At 49.7% G+C, this 15274-nt stretch overlaps 1 protein-coding gene across 3 annotated transcripts in view; it reads left to right on the top strand.

Annotated features, from left to right (window-relative positions):
* The window catches only part of ATP9A (ATPase phospholipid transporting 9A (putative)), a 131723-nt gene extending 126563 nt beyond the window's left edge, over nt 1–5160 (top strand). For all 3 annotated transcript variants that reach the window (XM_065922195.1, XM_065922194.1, XM_065922196.1), the window contains exon 28: nt 661–5160. In XM_065922195.1, coding sequence (XP_065778267.1) covers nt 661–797 — 137 coding nt within the window. In that variant the 3' untranslated portion in view covers nt 798–5160. The remainder of the gene's footprint in view (nt 1–660) is intronic.
* Nucleotides 5161–15274: the final 10114 nt, after the last annotated feature.

Below are 15274 nucleotides of genomic sequence, written 5' to 3'. Positions count from 1 at the left end.
AATGGCTTGGCTCCGGGGAGTCACAGAGGCTTGCCAGACAAGCTTGCCCTCAGGAGCTTCAGTCATTGCTTTAGACGTGGACCTGCCCTGAGACTGGGCAAGCGGCCCATGGCGGGGCCTTCGGCCTGGCCCTTAGTAGGTGCTTACTCAGTGCCCACTGCATTCCCCCAGCTTCTGCTCAAGAGGCAGGGGAGGTGCTCCCAGTTCTGCTGGTATTCACTAGCTGTCACTCCTCTCTTGCGAAAGCCACCTCGGCCAGGAGGGGATCTCACACCAGCCCCCCGCCCCCAAGGTCATGCTCTTCCTGAGCACGGGTCTCCACCCCCTTGTTCCTCCGTCAGACCTGGCTCCGGCTTCTGTGACTGTCCCCGAGCTGAAGGCAAAAAGCCGCTCGGACGCAGAACCGTGTATTTGAGCGTCCCTTTCTGCCAGGTTTAGGAAGAAAAACCTCCAGCTGTCAGATTCCAAATCAAAAACACCTGGAAGGGTGCCCCCCCCCCCCCCCATAGTTTTCTTTTCCAAGTTGTTGAAAGTAGCATGTCACGGACGATCCGGAAGCTGCAGAAGCAGGTCAGAGGGATGGGAGCGCGGCGGTCAGGCTGACAGCCGGGTGCTCCCGGCGCCCCTACACCCGCCCACCCCTGTGCTGTCTGCCTGCAGACGTGTACTTCATCGCCACGCTGTCCTTCCTGTGGAAAGTGTCCGTCATCACTCTGGTCAGCTGTCTGCCCCTCTACGTCCTCAAGTACCTGCGACGCCGGTTCTCGCCTCCCAGCTACTCGAAGCTCACGTCCTAGGCCGAGCGCGGAAGGCGACCCCGGGCTCCGCTCACGCCAGGCGGGGCAGCGTCCAGGCTGCTTCTTGTTGACCACCGCCCGGGGACTTGCGGGTTGGGCGCCCACAGGCGGGCCTGCCACCCAGGCTCTGGGCTTCCACGGAGAGCCCCGGCCTGGCATACGTGGGAGGCAGGCGCCGGAGGGCCCCCGAGGGCCTGTCTGAGCCCCTGGCGACTCACGGAGGACTGAACGTGACTCTGAAACCCTGTGACTCAGCCCAGAGGTTGACACGTGCATCACCGCGCAGGCTTCCTTACAACTTGAATTTCGTTGTCGTGTGCTAAAAGTTTCTGTCTAGTTGAAAACTGTAGAGGGTTTCTCGTTGTTTTAAACCATCCCAACGTCTGTGCACTTTTTATGTCTTTCTGCCCTTAAAAACTGGCTTTTAGAGAAAGATAGAACTCCTGGTGTAGGTTTGGGGGAAAAGACAGGACATTTGGTTAAAAAAGTTAAGCAGACAGTAATCTGAGTTTTGAAACGCTAAATATCCTCTCTAAGGCAGCCTGGCTTGTCGAAAACGTGCTGGATTCCTGGAATTATAAAAAAGCCTTGAGAAGGGAGCGAGAGAGGCACGTTCTCCTTCCTGCAGCTCAGCATCTGCATCCCCAGCGTTAACGTTAACACCTGCCACCTTGTAAAAGAATTTCAAAGGTGTTATCTTGCTTCGTTGGGACCTGGTAACAGTTACAAATCCTGTGGCTATCTGAGGACACCCGGGGCTTTTCTCTTTCTCAGCAGGAAACGTGCCACCGGGCGGCCCCTCGACCTGCCGACAGCGGGACAGGAGCCTCAGCTAATTCTTTAGACAGTGTTGCACATGTGGCTCAGACCCTCTGAGCCTGAAGTGGAAAAAGGTCAGGGACAGGGCTCTCGACAGGAGTCTGTTTCCTGTTAGGAGGAATTGCTGAGGACGCAGCGACAAAGGTGGACATGTCTTAGCGCGTTGTGGGTCACCGATGGCAGCTTTGAGTCAGGAGCCTGGGGCGGGGGGAGGCCTGGACTGGATTCTGTGGTCTGGGCTCGCTTGCACTGCCTCTGGATTTCAAGGGAAGCTCGCTGAAAGGCGGCCGCGAGTGGAGATTGCTCTCCCCAACCAGGGTGGGGCCCTTGCGCGACTGTTTCTTATAAAGCTGTGGCTTCTTGTTTCAGAGGAGGAAGAGACTTGGCGAGCACGGGCCGTGGCCCGGAAAAGCTTTCTTGGGTTCTCAAGTCTCTCCCTCCAGAAGCCACATGTGCGTGCCAGCAGGGTTAGGTTGGTGGATCTGCAAGAGCTGATCATGCTTGAGATCTTAGATTTGTGATGAATTTTTTCTGACTGCGTCCCCTCCAGCTCTTTGGCCTGCCTGGTTCCTGTGCTTCAGAGGTGTAAGTTATGGCCACCCCACCATGGGTAAGCCTGCTCTTGGATTGCTGGGGACACCAGGCCCTTGCCTTTGGACTGCTTGATACACTGATGTAGTTCCGTTGCCCTCTTAAAACTTTATAGAATGACAGTAAGTTGCAGGCATTGCTAAATTGGCTATGACATCACTTCTATTTTTGTTTTCAAGATTCTGCAGTTTGGCGAGATTTTTCCCATTCTGTCCCAGCCATTTTCTACCCCACAGGAAATAAATGTTGCATTAAATGAACGGTTATTTAGGAAGAAGATCTTGCTCCAAAACTTTGAGAAAGGATGAGCCAGTCTGATGTCTTTGCTGGGTGATTTTCTGTGGTTTCAGAGGAGGGGCGGGAGGAAGGTGTGCTCAGCGTTTTTGCACCTATCTGCCTGGAAGTCAGCCCTGTTGACCCAGAAGTCTCAAGGTCCTTCTCCCCCTTCTCAAGCCCTGACCTTGACCTTGTTCACAGACAGGTGATGGCTTCCACAGGACGGTCTCCTGGAACCCTCAGTAGGAAATGTTTGTTTAGGTTAACTGCAGAGATGGGGAATGAAGATGGTCTCTTTGGATTTTTCTTTATTTCCCAACTTCGATTGAGGTGCTTGAGTTGACTAGACTAAACTCCTTACTGGCGTCTGAGAGGGAGGAAGGGTCGCAAGGGAGTGGAGGAAGCCCTGTCCCGAGGTGGCACGTGCCCCTTCGTGCCATCCACAGACACTCTTGTTCTGTCTCTTGACCACACCCCGGTGGAGGCAGCCGGGAGCTGGAGGATCTAGCGTGCGAGTGGAGACCGGAGACCATGGCCACATCGGAGAGCCACCCCGCCGGCAGGCAGCCTGTTCCCACCGCCGGCAGAGTGCCGAGTGTCTCGGAAAATGCGGGAGACCCTGCAGGGTGGGAGCCATGAGTCAGCTGAGGGTACTGGACCCTGACCTGCACACAGCAGACGGAATCCTACAGGGCTGGCGCACGCTTCCCGGCTTAGCACCTCTGCGGGCAGGAGACAAGGACAAACAAAGCCCCCCGTTTTACAGGAAGCTCCTGAGTTCGTAAACCTTAAGCATGAGATTCTATTCACCACCTGGGAAGGAATTTAGGAAGCACCGTCGGCAGCTTGGAGGTCCCCTCACCTTGGAACTCAGTGGCCCCGAGTCCCACAACCAGTTTGAGTGGAAGCCGGAGACCTCCCCCTCTCCCCTGCCCGTCCCCCCCCCCCACCGCCGCCCGTCCTCCCCCCTCCTCCGTCCTCCCCCCTCGCCCCCGCCCGTCCTCCCCGCTCCCCCGCCCGTCCTCCCGGCCCCCGCACACGGGCGCAGAGCTGTTTACACACTTTCCTTCAAAGTTAAAAAAAAAAGACCCCTCCTCATGCCCTTCAGCAATACTAGGTGTTTCGTTTGTTACTCGATGGTTATTTTTCCTGCATTTTTCTGGTGATGGTGCTGTGTGTAGGCAGGTGAGCAATCTGTTAGCTGTGTCTTTTCCCTCCTCCGTTCCTCCCTCCCTTTCTCTAGGAGAGTGACGGACACACTTCTCCAGCTTGAGTGACTTCCTGCCTCCGCCTGCCTTGATGCCCATTTTGAGAGCATGCCTGTGCACGTGTGTGTTCCTACTGGTGCTTGGAGAGGCTGGGCACGCTGACTTGGGCTGCTTGGGTCAAAGGACTTTCCCCTGAAGTGAAGAAGGGCATCCCAGGGAATACCTCGACTTTGGAGCAGGACCCTCTGTTTCCAGCCACCTGGAGCTGGGAGGCCCAGAGCTGAGTTTCCTCCCACTTCACTGTATCCAGATCCCAGACTGACTTTCCTAGCAAAACCCTTTTTCGTAGCCTTGGTGTTAAATACCAACGTCTGCTTACCCTTTTCCCCGTATGGTTTCCGTTGAAAATTTAGACTATACTGACAGTACTCTTGAATGTATTTTGAGCTTTTCTGCTCATTGGGAATTGACACGATCATGCCTAGTTTTCTTTCTCCAGACTTCTGCTTTCATACTTTGCTTTGTTTTTCCTAGGGTGGGGATGGAAACGCCTTTGCGTGTTTATGGGGCAGCATTTTAAACCTCCGCAAAAATTGCAAAGGGGACCTATATGTTCTTCTGCTCCATCCTTTTTAAGGCCAACACCCGTCAGCCATTTTTATCTTTGACCTTTTTGCGTGTTTGGAATGTGTGTGTGTGTGTGTGAGCGCGTATGATGTCACCTCAAGTGTTCCAAAGACGTACTTGGTTTTCACTGTGTTGAAGTCCTGTTATTCACGGTTTTCTTTTTCATTAAGAAATTTGCAAGGAGCTTTGCAAAGGCAACAGACTATTTCTCTCACCCTCTTTTAACATAAAGCCCTTTATTTTTGTCGTTTATGTGTACTTCTTAGGAAATATTTCCATGAATTATGTCCATTCTATCTTATAAAATGTGTATGTTATGCTTTTGTATGAAGCCTGGAAGCACGTGAGCGCGTGGCGGTACCTGGGGATTTGCAGTGTTTTCTCCGGCCAGCGTCTTGCTCCAGGGAACCTGGGCTTCTCTGTCACGCTGTGGCTGGAGGCGCTGTCTGCTGGTGTTGCTGGGCAATGTCAGTGAATATTGTGTGTGTTGGGGGCTAGCTGGGGAGGGAGCATGGTATTGCCCAAAAAAAAAAAAAAAAAAATTGTGGCTCATTTATTCTTTTGTCGCGATGGGGCTGACTGAATTCCCCTAGGACTCCTTGACTTCCTCATTAGTAGATATCTGTAATCCTCATGGCAAATATTCACCAGGACAGCGTTGTTTTGATTAGAGAGAAGCTCTGGTACAGAACTTGAGTTTAGCAGGAACTCCCAGATGATTTAAATTCTCGATCCCGTGATGACACATGTGATCTTGCGTGATTCTGAGCGGTTCTGTTTTCATTGTCTGCCAGCGTGGCCCGTTGCTGTTGCCCAATAAAGCTTGTGTACTTTATGCCTTCGGGGATCATCTTAATTTGTGCGGAAACATGAAATTCTGGTGTCAGAATGAGAGCGTTTTATGATAATGCTCCTATTTTGTGTGTGTCTTCTGGTACATAAAAAGTAAAGAGCTTTTTCTCTGGGTAAAGAAGTATTTCAATTTCCGCAAAACCCCCCACAAATCCATGCATTATTTATTATTCTGTACTGTTGCCTATTCCAAACATGTTAGAACTTCAAAAAATGATCTCTATAAAAAAGCAAACTTTTTTTTAATGATTCATATTTTATTTATACCCACAGTCTTCGATTGCTTTGAGTATGTTTTATTGGGGGCTTCCCCGGTGGCTCAGCGGTAAAAAATCCGCCTGCCAATGCAGGAGACACAGGTTCGATCCCCGAGTCAGGAAGATCCCCTGGAGGAGAAAATGGCAACCCACTTCAGCATTCTTGCTTGGGAAACCCCATGGACAGAGGAGCCTGGCGGGGCTACATACAGTCCATGGGGTCACAAAGAAGTCAGACACAACTGAGTAACAACAACCTTTTATTAAGTCAAGTGATAGAAGACTCAGGAACATGGTCACTTAAGTTTTAGGGACAAGAGGTTTTGAAGCTATTGTGTAGAATGCAGAGGACATTGTGTTTCATTCAGTGTTTGTCAGCCAGGGGCGATCTTGTCCTGCAGGGGACATGGGCGATGTCTGAGGTCCGTTTTGATGGTCACAGCGTGGGGGGTGTGCTCCGCTGGGACCCCGTGAGGACCGTGGGGGGATGCCGCAGGGCACCCTACATGTCACCGGGCAAGCCCACCCCCCGCAGAGGAGCACCCAGCCCAGCGTCCGAAGTGTTGAGGCTGAGAAGCCCACATGGTACAACCTGCACACGGCAGTTTTGCCCTTCGTAGGAGCCTTCATTTCCTAAACCTTCATTTCCCGCAGTATAAACTCCTTGTCTCAAGAAGCCAGTTAGCATCCCCCGGGCCAAAAGTTTTAATTAGCAGCTCTTTGCAGCGCGGGCTGCTGGTATGTTCTCGTTGGCTGTCAGCTGAAAGGGCCATTCTCAGCTTACGGATTAGAGAGCGGATTGTACATTAAGCCGTGCCCCCATCAACAGCGGCTCCCTGGGCCCATGTGGGACGCATGCGCTCCAGGGCAGAGGGACGGTACTTTTCCTAACCGCACGCGGTCGACGTAAAGGCTTCAGACCACATTTGCCTGCTGTGAAATTCCATGACCGTGCCTGCACTGCTCCCTCCGCGCCGCTAGGGGGCACCTGAGGATCAAAAGACCTTTCTGTTTCCTGTTTTCACCAGCCCGCCGGGCCCTCCATACCCCACCGTTCTGTTTCAAGATGCTGCTTTCATAGCTTCAGAATTTTATTTCATGGCCAACGGCTCCGTTAAAAACAGACATTTCTTTTTATGTTGTTGACCGGACTGTTTTGCTGGACTTAGCTTGGATTAAAAAGAAAAAAAACCAACAAGATGGGGGCAGGGTGAGATGAATATTTATTTGATCTCGGATATTTGCATTTTTGAATAATTGGCAACTGGGAAGCCTTGCCCTCCTCTCGGCTCTTCGGGCTAATAAGGTTTAGAGACGAAATGTTCCATCACCCCAAGTACTTTAGCTGTTTTTGTTATGAAACTTTTCAGGGTGACATGAAAGCTTGCGGTATTTGTGAGCTGATCTGTAAATGATGGATTTGCTCACCTCAAAATAGAACTGTAGTCGCTCCAGACTTTCCACAAGTCGGAGCACAGTAACAGAATTCATTCAGGACTTGCTAATTTCCTACTTTAAATGGGTTACATAACAGAACGGTCCCGCCTTCTCGCCTCTCAAAACTACCCATGAAGTGATGGTGAGATGTATCGTTAAAAGCTAGAAATAGCTTTGCTACACTCTGGGAAAAAGATGAGGTTTTTTTTTTTTTTTTCTTCTTTTTCTTCTTATAGTCCCCCCTTCCCTTTTTTCATCCAAACATTGCATAATGTTAAAAAAAAAATCTTTCCATGGGATTTAATTTCGTTCTCCATGTGGCTGTGGTCGGAGGGGTAACTTAAGTACTTTGGGGGCTGGCAGATTTTTGGAGGGTCACGCACTCCCAGATCGGTTTTCATCTGAAGCGTTAGCAGAGAAAGACACCCGATCCTGGGGTTTTTCCCCTTCCCTCCCGCTCCCCCTTTTGTGGATGAGTTATCTACAACGTAGCATCTTTTCAGAAAGCCTGCCTTCTCGCAGGAATGCCGGAGTAAAGCCACACTCCGCTTTCCATATTGAGGTTTTGATTTTGAAATGGATTCGCCTGAAAATGTGGGGTGATTGAGTCATATGTGAGGTCCCCAGCCCCACAACTTACGCCCAGTGACCAGCCAGGTCTCACATCTTAGAACTCAACCTGCAGGTTCTTTTACTTACATCGGGGGTTTGGTGTTTCCAAATGTCTGCTGTTCATTCCCAAGAGATTTAAGAACTCCCTCCCCTCCTTTATTGGGTTGATAAACCCAGGAATATATGTTATTTTATTTCCTTCCAGAACGATTACAGAATCCAAAAAAGAGGGATCGGAGGTGTATGGGATATGCTGATATTTTCATTCATTCATTTGCTAAATATTTATTGAGCACCTACTATGTGCTGGATACTGTTCTTTGGGCTGGAGGCACAGGGGAGAACAAAATACACAATCCCTGCCCTCGTAATGATCCTCATCTTCTGCGTGGGAGAGACAGGGGACATGCAGATACAGACTCCGATGTCCTCCAAAGAAAGGAGGGTGAAGAGACAGAGAGGGATGATCTGGTATAAGTAAGGATAGAGGAAGTGATGGGGTCAGAGAAGAGCCCTTCTGGGTGGACCGCTGGGACAGAAGCCTGAAGGATGAGAGGAAAGGAACTGGGGGAAGTGGTGTTCAAGTAGCAGGGTGTGCAAAGGCCCTGGGGTTGGAAAGACTGGGTGTTTTGGAGGAGCAGAAAGGAGGGCACATGGCCGGAGTGCTGAGATGAGGGCGGGGAGGCAGGAATGCCAACCCCCCCATCTGTGGCAATCAGACTGAGTGCCATGAGAACCAAGCAAGCATGTTAAAGCTGGCTCATGAGTGTGTCAGAACCTCAACTATGTCCAGGGGCCCATCATTTTCTTTCTTCCCTACTCACTGACCCATCCCTGCCCGTCTCTGTCTCCACCTCTGTGTTCCCAGGGGGTTCCGGTGAGACCATTCCCTTTGGAGTCAATCCTCTCTCATGCCCAGTCTTTCTGCATGACTTTATTGGCACAAGCGACACTAGCTATTATATAAAGGGGAGAAAAAGCTGGTCCTTGGCTGAAGTTTCCTCTTGCTTTTCCAGCACAGACTACAAAGGGTCTCTGTTCAGCCCCGCCTGGGGTGCTGTGGGCAGAGCTGATTGTTCTCAGGCAAGCCCTGGAAAGCCGGCCACCCCTGACTGAGAAGGTGAGTCTCAAGGAAGAACCAGTAAAAGATACTTAACTGGGTCACGTTCTCTGAAGCTGCCACATTTCCAGAGTATGCCCATTTGGGCTGGATTTCGAAGAGGAAACCCTTTGCAGTCATGAACTGCGTGCGGGAACCCAGGCTGTGTTCAAATTCCTCCTGAAGAAAGAAATAATAACGAGAAACAGGCTGTGGAAAAGAATGTAGTTAGTGTCTTAAAGATGGGCAAATATTCATTCTCATTTGTCCTTTTATGTGAAACAGATTTTTTAAAAGGCAATTGGAGTAGCTAACAACATCCAGAGCCCTGCTGATTCGAGTGGGGCTGAGGGTGGGGGCTCCCCTTGGCCCAAACGACTAATCAGACCCAAGAAAAGAGGTGAGTTGATTAGCCTGGAAATTGCACAGGAATTCTTCAAAGACGCGGCCAGTAATTAGAGTGTAAGATGCTGCTCGCTATGCACATAACTTAGCATAATTTTATTAGGCAGCTCATCACCACCAGAAGTAAAGAAAATCAAGCCAGAAAAAAAAAAAAAAGAAAATCTACTAGCCAGGCGGCCTGATGCAGACGTGGAGACTCTCGCTCCAAGATGGTTTCATGCTTGAGGGAGACACCAGGGGAAACGCCACCTTTCTTCTGGGCCTGATGGTGGGCAGGAGGAGAAATGAATGCAGTGACCTTTTAGGGGATGGGCTGGAATTTGGTGGGGGGGCGGGCAGCAAAGGGCACCATGCCCTGGACCCAGCTGGGACTGAGACAGACCTGAATACCCATCCCCACACCTACTGAGTGAACCAGGGCTGATGCCTCAAGTTCCCTGAGCTTCAGCTCCTCGCCTGCTGTTAGGAATGGGAGCCCCACCTGTGAGGCCTGCCGCCCGACTCAGGACACAGCTATGGTCTTCATTCCAAGCGCAGGGCAGGCTACAGACAGGGGTCGGGCATCTCGTCCAAGCTCCAAGTCCTTCATAGAAATGGGCTGATGTGCATGGTTTTTTCCTAACCCTGTGGTCCCCTGTGTGGATAGAGGTTTTGAAAGATTTCAGACTTTGGGCACAGAGGTCCTGTCCCACCTTGACTCTCTCCACGCCTTCCTTGACTTCGCAGGTGCTTTCCCTTTAGAAGGCCCTGCTCTGAGCGGCCCCTCTTCCCCAGCCCCTCCTTCCACGCCGGTAACTGAGTAGGACGCCCACCTGCCCGCCTTGCACAGGGCTGACCTGGGCATCCCTGCCCGGGGCTCACAGCCCTGCAGGACTGGGGGTAGATGGAGCCGAAGAGGCCGTCCCCCAGGCTCCACAGACTCAGCAACTGGGGGTGGAGAACGAGAGTGAATCAGTCGTTGGATTGGCAAGTCATTTAACACATTTTGTTTTGTTTTTTTAAACATGAAAACAGATTAATAGAGCAGAAGGCAAAATCTGCATGAGTTTGAAAAAATGAACCAGGAGGCTTGAGAGAAGTGAAGGAGGGCTGGGTGACGGGAGCCCGTGCTGGGGGTGCTTCTCCCTGGGCTGGGCTCTTGGGGGTCGTGGAGGGGCGGCTCGGGAGGGACTGATTTCCGGTTTCGTCCTCAGCCAGCCCGGGACCTGGCCTGTGGCGAGGGTTCCATAAACCTTCGGGACTTTGAGATTGCTTTTTTATGGTGGTAAAACATACACAAAATGTACCGTTTTGAACCTTTTAAGGTGTACGGTTCGGTGGCATAAAGTCATTGAGTTGCTGTTTTTATTTGTATTGGAATGTAGTTGATTTACAATGTTGTGGTCACCGAGTTTTGAGAGTGGGCTCTGGAGGACCAGGAACCTGGCGTGGAGAAAAGCGGGCCTTGCTGTGTGGTGTCATTCATGGCTGCAGAGCGCTTTCCCCCCCCGTCCCCGCTTCTGTGGTCAGGAGGTGGTGTTATCCTCGTTTTGCAGATGAGAAGAGCGTCGTTGAGAGAGACTAAGGCTGAAGCAGGGCCACCGAACAACATAAACATTCGCGGCCCTGTTCACAGTCGCCATACAGGGGAGGTGCTCCAGTCGTCCATCAGCTGATGAACGGATGAAGAAAATGTGGTCGGTCCATTGCTAGGGAATGCTGTCCAGCCTTAAAAAGGACTGAGGCTCTGCCATATGGTGCAGCGTGGGCAGGCCTTGAAAATACTATGCTGACGGGGATAACCAGTCAGTATGGGCCACCTAGGGCTTCCCTAATAGCTCAGTTGGTCAAGAATCCACCTGCAATGCAGGAGACCCTGGTTCGATTCCTGGGTCAGGAAGGTCCCATGGAGAAGGTGAAAGATTGTTGCTGAATGATAAGACGCCAGGATTCTTGGCCTCCAGAGGAGACGAATTCAGTCTGGGGCCAGAGACGAGGCTGGGTCGCTCAGAGCTTTTGTGTAATAAAGTTTTATTAAAGTATAAAGGAGACAGAGAAAGCTTCTGACACAGGCATCAGAAGGGGGCAAAAGAGTACCCCCCTCCTAGTCTTTAGCTGTATGTTATATAGTCACTAACAGTCTGTTAATGAGAAGAAAGGAATGTCTTAAAACTCAGAATGGCACCAGGCCCCTTATCCATAAGATGCATTTTCTGATAATCTTAGCACCAGATGATTCATCCCAGGCCATGAAACGATTGACTTGAATCTTGTGGAAGGGCAGATTACCTACAAATAGTTTCGTTTACATAGATTAGGGCAACAATATCTGAGTATAACATACTGGTTTGTCAAGTAGGTTCTGAGCCATTTGGCGGAACCGACTTGAAGACAGAGGCTGGGGTAAATGCATAGTACATTAACATAGCTTAAGACAAACATTTCCATAAGAAAAATGTGTTGGTTAACTCAAGGTTTGAGAATAGTTAGCTTCAGGTGAAACCAGGTGTCATGGCAACACAGTATTTTAAGAGAAACCTCCTTTTAAATTTGTATAAGGAAGAAAAAAAATATTGCTAGTTTGTTTCCTCCTGCTGCTTGAGAGAGATAAAAATGTCTGGCACTTGAAGCCTATTTCCTCCATTTGGAGACCCCTGGCCTTCCTGCCTGTTACCCTCTCAAAAGGATAGGGTACCCACTCCAGTATTCTTGGGCTTCCCTTGTGGCTCAACTGGTTAAGAATCTGCCTGCAATGCGGGACACCTGGGTTCGATCCATAGGTTGGGAAGATTCCTGGAAAAGGGAAGGGCTACCCACTGCAATATTCTGCCCTGGAGAATTCCATGGACTGTAAAGTCCATGGGGTCACAGTCAGACACGACTGAGCGACTTTCACTTTCATAGGCCACATATTGTGTGAGTCCATAGTTATATGAAAAGTTCAGAAGAGGTGAATCTATAAAGACAGAAAGTAGACTATTGGAAGATGGGGGTGACTTCTAATGGGTATCTTTGGGGAGTGATGAAAACGTTCTAAAATTCGATTGTGATGATGGTTGCACCACTGTATGTCCACTAAAACACATTTAATCACACACCATGTAGGGGTATATAACTTTTATTATATTCTCTAGTATATAACGTATGTCAGTTCTGGGGGGGAAAAATAAAAAGCCCTGCCGAGCTGTGTCCAGAGCGGCTGCACCGGCTTTACTTCCCACGGCAGGAACATGAGGGTTCCGGTTGCTCCGTATCTTCGTCAGCACTTGCTGTTGTCAGTCCTTTCGTTTTGTCATTCTGATAGACACGTGGTGGTCTCTCTTCATGACTTTTAACTGTATGTTCCTAATGGTTGACGACACTGAACATCTTATCATCTTCTTGGTTGCCACCCACATCTTCTTTGGTGAAACGTTCCTGTTTTCTTCTTGTTGAATGCTGAGAATTCTTTGTGTGTTCTGTATGGAAGTATATTGTTGATTATGTGATTTGCAAAAAAAATTTTCCCCCCACCTGGAGCTTGTCAATCCATTGTCTTTGTTGTCAATATTTCTCCTAGCCACTCTGGGGTGGGGGGTGGGGGGCGGTGCATGGTGGTATCTCATTGTGGTTCTAATTTGCATCAGATCATTTCTTAGCCTGGTGTGTGGGGTCTTGGTTCAAGAGCAGCTCTGGTTCTGTGCAAAGTGCTTTGTATACAGAATCTTTCTGAAGAGGGAGAGGCTGTCATTATCTTTTCTACCAGCAAGGTTTGAAGAGATTCCGTGACTGGCTCAAGGTCACACAGGTCCTAGTTAAGAGATGGGGAAGGGTAGGAACTCAGGTCTGTTGTCTTAAAGACAGCTGCCTGTTTGGAGCTATAATCCCTTCAAACCCTCAACTTTAGGCTCCTGGTAAAAGGAACAGCCTGACTTCTGTCCAACAAGCTGCATTCTGTAATGCTTGTCATGAGAGGTTGAGAAATGCCCATGAAGATGACGCATGCCCTGTTTATCTGACTCCCATCATTCCCAGGGACCCTCCTCACCTCCATCCCTGACATAGCAGCTCCCAGGAAATTGCCACATTCTCTGGCTGCTGTCATCGTGGCTGTTCCCACCTTCTAATTACGAGCAGAGTCAGCCCTGAGATGGGGTAGAGGCCTCAAGTCATGAGTCATCTCAGGGATGTTGTCATAAGGAAGAGATCCCCTGGGGTGTCTGGGGGTACCATTCAACATCTATTGGATACCAGGCAGCTTCTGGGCACTGGGGATGTGACATTCATGGCCCCCACACTGAAGGAGCTTTTGTCTTAGTTGGAGGAGAAGCAAGCATCATTAAATCTTTGATCATATCCCTCTCAGAGAGGCCTTTCCTGACCACCGTACCTAACTTGCCCTGTGCCCCCTACCATTTTGCCATGCTCAGTAGCTCAGGCGTGTGACCCCATGGACTGTAGCCTGCCAAGCTCCTCTGTCCATGGGCTACTCCAGGCAAGAACACCAGAGTGGGTTGCCATGTCCTCCTCCAGGGTATCTTCCTGACTCAGGGATCGAACCTGTGTCTCCTGCATTGGTAGGTGGATTCTTTACCCATTGAGTCACCTGGGAAGCCCCTCCTTACCCCTACCCTGCTGTATGTGTCCGCAGGCACTTAGGACTGTTAGAGCCTTTTGTTGTTGTTGTTTTCTTTGTTTTTTTTTCCAGTATTGCCCACTAAAACATATGCTCTTGACTTATTTGCTATTCTGAGTACCTAGAAAAAAGTCACACACAGTGAGTGTTCAGTAGATGTGGAGTGAATAAGTGAAGTCAGCAAATAAGGTAATTGCATTTTGCAATGATGACTATGATGAAATTCAATCAGGGTATCATTAGGGAGGCTGGCTGGAGTGGGGTAGGGGTGAGGGATGAGGACTGTATATAGCTATTTCCGACTTGGTGGCCAGGGGTGGTGTTCTTGAAAAGATGAATTTTGAGCTTGAATCTGAAAGTTGACAGGAACCAGAATTCATAGATATGAGAAATAAGAGGCAGAGGGAAAGCATGTGCAAATGCCCTGTGGCAGGAAGTTCTCAGGGTATTGAGGACGAGAAAGAAGAGCCATGGCCGCCAGCGCTGATGAGTGGCAGGAAGTGAGTATTGTTATCTGGTAGTAAGGCATCCGTTCACCGCCCTGGGGCTGTATCCACCATGCCCGAGCTCTCGGCCTTCTGACCTTTCCTGGCCAACTGAGACAATGGACCTGCTGAAATTTCCATAGACAGAAATGTCAAGGATGTGGCTCATGCCCCAGACCTCATTGCTTGCCCCAGGTATGACTGATTTTTTTTTCCTCCAGGTCCAGGGTTGTGGCTTTTGGTAGCTGGATCAACCCACGAGAAAGCTCTTGATTCTTGAGAGAATGTCCACTGGGCCCAGGAGATGCCTCTCATGAAAGAAGCGCCTGTGAACCACGTGGCTTTCAAATAGGGCTGTGTGTGCTGTATCTTCCACCTGTATTGTCTCTTTGAGTCCTCACAGTAACTGTGTGGTTTACGTGGAATTAAACTCATCTGACAGATAAGGAAAGCAAGATGCACTTACATTCCAGACCTGGCTTATTAACTCACTATGAAATGCTGAGCAAATAATGTACTCTGAGCCCGAGGTTTTTCATCTGGGTGTTTGCATGCTGTTTGTTTAGTCTCTAAGTCATGTCCGACTCTTTTGCAACCCCGTGGACTGTAGCCCACCAGGCTCCTTTGTCCACAGGATTTCCCAGACAAGAATACTGGAGTGGGTTGCCATTTCCTTCTTCAAGGGATCTTCCTGACCCAGGGATCAAACCCACATTTCCTACATTGGCAGGCGGATTTTTTTTTTTTTTTTTTTTTTTACCCCACTGAGCCACCTTGGAAACCTGAGTGTTAATGTATGCCTACTCCCTAATTGATAATACTTGTTGGGAGAAATAAATGTGTTGATATATGGGAGATGGCCAGCATAGTGCATGAACACATAAAGCCATTCTGTATCAGTTACAGCTCCATGTTTGCATACAACCAAAATCAGCAGTGGCAACGCTTAGCCAAGAACTGGGGGAGGGAGAATTTATTGTCAGACTGGAGTTTGGACTTGGAACAGACAGAACCAGGATATGCTGTGGATACAGCTAGCAAGAGCTGATCTACCTACAGTCAGGTTACTGCAGCTTGTTTTATCACCTCTGGCTTTATTTAATCCATCAATGGACATGACTCAATGGACATGAGTTTGAGCAGGTTCCGGGAGTTAGTGATGGACAGGGAAGCCTGGAGTGCTGCAGTCCATGGGGTCTCAGAGTCGGACTCGAC

This window comes from Muntiacus reevesi, chromosome 2 (genome assembly GCF_963930625.1).
Source record: "Muntiacus reevesi chromosome 2, mMunRee1.1, whole genome shotgun sequence".
NCBI classification, from domain to species: Eukaryota; Metazoa; Chordata; class Mammalia; order Artiodactyla; family Cervidae; genus Muntiacus; species Muntiacus reevesi.
The sequence above is the reverse complement of the archived record's forward strand: the minus strand, read 5'-3'. Positions and strand labels throughout refer to the sequence as shown.